We start from the raw sequence: 4,051 nt of genomic DNA on the forward strand, positions 1-4,051 counted from the left end.
GTGAGATAAATCATTTTACAAAACTGATTATTTGGAAATGTGTAACATTTTATTTTGAAATTGTGAAATATGTCATTTCACAAATGTGCAATTGAAATTGATGTGTTTTTTGTGAAACAAGCAAGTAACATATTTCAGAATTGTGAGAAATAACTACATAAAGTGAATTTGTAATGTATGATTTTGAAATTGATTTTTTTTAGAAATGTGAAATAGTCTACTTCAAAAGTGTGAGATAAGTCATTTTACAAAAGTGCAAATGAAATAAATGTGATATTTGTGAAACATTCTAGTAACATATTTCAGAATTATGAAAATAATAACTACAGAAAGTGAAATTGTTGTATACAATTGTGAAAGTAATTATTTGAAAATGTGAAATGGTGTATTTCAAAAATGTGAAATTGTAATATACGATTGTGAGAATGGTTATATGAAAAATATAACATATTTCACTCTTTTGAATATAACGGTTATACATTTCCATAACCTATATGTTTCACTTTTATTTTTAGTTACTATTTCACAATTAAAAACATATGTTTCACTTTTCACTGGCTTGTCTCATAGAAAACATCTATTTCACTCATTATAAATTGTTTCACATTTTCAAAGAATCGGTTTCACAAGTTGACATTTATGTATCATTTTTTTTCACTTTCATAACATATATTTCACTTTCCACTGTCTTGTTTCACAAATAACACATTTTTCATGTGAAATATATAAATTATTTTTAAAACAAGCTTATGTTTTAAAAGATATAAATGTTTTCAATTAGCTAAGATGAAATAAAGTCCGAGGATTTGTTCGCGCGGGAGAGAGAAGAGATAGCCACATGTGTGTGTGTGTGTGTGTGAGAGAGAGAGAGAGAGAGCTGTCACATCCATGTCAGCCATGTAAGGACAATGAAGGCCCATAGTTGTATTAGACATTACCAGTAGCTACCGTTAACGCGCAAAAAGAGTTTCTGGCGAGACCTCTAGCTCGTTCTTTCGTGGGAGGGGAGAAAGCAACGAAGGGGTATGACTTGGCAGTGGCATTTGTGGGTAAATACTACTCAATTTCATGGGGCACCTAAAAATGGATGGTTTAGAAGCTGGAAAGTTGGGGCACCCGGCTTTGAAATTTACACTACGGAGGAGTTACAGATTCTCAAAAGCCGTTGTGAAAATTTAGCTTATACAAAGCGGGAGTTGGTACAAAAAGCCCAACCAAGCACAGCCTAAGCGGCCTTTCAAGGTATACAAGGTCTCCATTAGAGATCCGCAAGTGAGATGCTTTAAAAACTTCCCCTAAAAAGTGATTTTTGGCAGTGGCGCATGACGCATCTTGGCCTCTTCTCCCTCGCCGCCGCGCCCGTTAGTTTTCCAGAATAAGAAGGAAGGGCAGAGTACGTGCTACAAGCGACAAAAATGCGTTGGCCATATGATTCGAAGCAGTTTGTTAGCCAGCTCAGCCGCATGCATGCCGCTCCCTATTCCCGCTAGCTGCATGTCATTGCCAGATGGGCATGAATCTTGCATGCTTTAGGCACGGGGTTGCTCCAAATGCTGGGGCAGCGGCATCAATGATCAGCTTGGCCTCATCTTCAAGATCTCTGTTGTTGTTTCTGGATGAACTTCAGCAGCAACGTACAGCCAAATGTTGTGTGCAGCAACAGCCCTCGTAGAGTCCACATCTATAAGTAATCGACCGTCCATTCCACCTTGATTACAATTATTTTTTTGAGACAGTACAATCAAAGTCGTTCACATATGGTCATCCCTATGAACGAATGCATGCACATTCTAACATTATGAGCGCCTTCGAAAGATTGAGCCGGCATAGCATCTGTAAGAAGCCATTTTCGTCTATTTTCTTGTGATGAAAAACCAATAAGCAGAAGACATGGCAATTTTACTGTATACGGCTAATATATGTTGCTTTCAGCTTGTGATGAATGCATGGCGAATATTTAGCACGTAAGCAGCATGCAAAAGGAAAATGAAGACGCAGGTGCATGTGTGCAGCTAAGAGCAGGGGGGACTACTGAAGCACGGACAAACGGTTCACCGCTCGTCGGCCGTACGTCGCGCGCTCCACCGCCACCAACAAGGCTTCACGTGTGCTCAAGCTGCGCTCTATATATATGTATATCTAACTACGCGGTGCCGCCACCGCGGGAGGAGGTCTCAGAGAAACTTCATTTCTCCTGAGACCCTTCTGGCGGTGAGGGAGGCGCCGGCCGGCCGTAACATGGCGGCGGGCTCCCTAATGGCGAGGAGCCCCCTCCACATTCTACTGTACGTCCTCGCCACCCTTGCCGTGACCGCGGCGGCAGAGGCGCCCACGCAGAAGGCACCGTTGCCGGCCTATAACGTCACCGCCGACGAGGAGTACTGGGCGAAGCGAGCGGAGGAGGCCCGCGCTTATAGCCGTGCGGCCTACGTGAGCGACCCCGTCGCGGAGCTCAACCGCTTCAACCGGGACGTGCACCGGGCGACGGCGCGGCGGTCGCTGGCGAGGAGGTACGGTGGCCGCCCGTGCGTGGCGACGAACCCCATCGACCGGTGCTGGCGCTGCCGCGCCGACTGGGCCAGCAACCGGCAGCGCCTCGCCACCTGCGCGCGCGGCTTCGGCCACAACGCGGCGGGCGGCGCCGGCGGCCGGACGTACGTGGTCACCGATCTCAGCGACGACGAGCTCATCGTCCCCAAGAAGGGCACGCTCCGGTTCGGCGTGATCCAGGACCGGCCGCTGTGGATCGTCTTCGGGCGGTCCATGGTCATTAGACTCTCCCAGGAGCTCATCGTGAACAGCAACAAGACGATCGACGGGCGCGGCGCGCAGGTGCACATCACGGGGGCACAGATGACGCTGCAGGGCGTGAGGCACGTGATCATCCACAACGTCCACATCCACCACTCCGTGCCGCACTCGGGCGGCATGATCCGGGACTCCAAGCACCACTACGGGCGGCGCACCCGGAGCGACGGCGACGGCGTCTCCATCCTCTCCTCCAGCAGCGTGTGGATCGACCACGTGTCCATGTCCAGCTGCGCCGACGGCCTCATCGACGTGGTCAGCGGCTCCACCGCCATCACCGTGTCCAACAGCCACTTCACCAAGCATGACCACGTGATGCTGTTCGGCGCTAGCAACACGGAGGAGCAGGACAGGATGATGCAGGTCACCGTGGCGTTCAACCACTTCGGCAAGGGGCTGGTGCAGCGGATGCCCCGCTGCCGCTTCGGCTTCTTCCAGGTGGTGAACAACGACTACACGCACTGGCAGATGTACGCCATCGGCGGCAACCGGGACCCCACCATCATCAGCCAGGGGAACCGGTTCATCGCGCCCGACGACGGCAACGCCAAGGAGGTGACCAAGCGGGAGTACGCGCCCTACACCGAGTACAAGGACTGGGTGTGGAAGTCGCAGGGGGACGTCATGGTGAACGGGGCATTCTTCAACGAGTCCGGCGGCCAAAACGAGCGCAGGTACGGCAACATGGACTTCATCCCGGCCAAGCACGGCAGGTATGTCGGGCAGCTCACGCGGTTCGCCGGCGTGCTCGACTGCGGCATCGGCAAGCCGTGCTAGTAACTTCAATTGTGCCGCCTTGCCGGCTCATTAATTGTCGTCTCTCCGGGTGCAAGTTGTGATTTAAAAGGTCACAAAGTTTTACACGCGTGCGTGTAACTCGTGTGTGGTAACCGGTCTCAAATGGAAAAAGTGTCTTAGAGCCTGCAATTGCTATCCTGATCCAACCTCACCTCTGACCTGTGTGTGTTTGCGACGGGCAGCCGCGGGATTGCGATTTTTCAGCCGACGCATGAAGGAACGTGAGATGCTACATAGTCCAGATGCCGTCCAAAAAAGCGTGGTGTGTGAAGCTATTCCGTATAACGTTTGCCGGATATTACACTTGTCATTTTAATAAATAAATGGGAAAATAGACACTTTTCCAATACACGGGCCGGGCCAAGCCAGGCCCCGCCCGGACAATGTCCGGTTTAGAACAAAGAGCGTGACAAAACCTGCAGGCCGGCCGGAACTGTATCGTGGT

At 49.9% G+C, this 4,051-nt stretch overlaps 1 protein-coding gene across 1 annotated transcript; it reads left to right on the forward strand.

Annotated features, from left to right (window-relative positions):
- Positions 1-2,040: 2,040 nt before the first annotated feature.
- LOC123150578 (pectate lyase) lies at positions 2,041-3,757 on the forward strand. The gene has a single exon (XM_044570419.1). The coding sequence runs from the start codon at positions 2,239-2,241 to the stop codon at positions 3,583-3,585; it is 1,347 nt and encodes a 448-aa protein (XP_044426354.1). The 5' UTR covers positions 2,041-2,238; the 3' UTR covers positions 3,586-3,757.
- Positions 3,758-4,051: the final 294 nt, after the last annotated feature.

This window comes from Triticum aestivum, chromosome 7A (assembly GCF_018294505.1).
Source record: "Triticum aestivum cultivar Chinese Spring chromosome 7A, IWGSC CS RefSeq v2.1, whole genome shotgun sequence".
Lineage (NCBI taxonomy): Eukaryota > Viridiplantae > Streptophyta > Magnoliopsida > Poales > Poaceae > Triticum > Triticum aestivum.

What these genes read in the sequence shown, in the direction of transcription:
- LOC123150578 (XM_044570419.1), top strand. Translation starts at nt 2,239, where the DNA reads ATGGCGGCGGGCTCCCTAATGGCGAGGAGCCCCCTCCACATTCTACTG.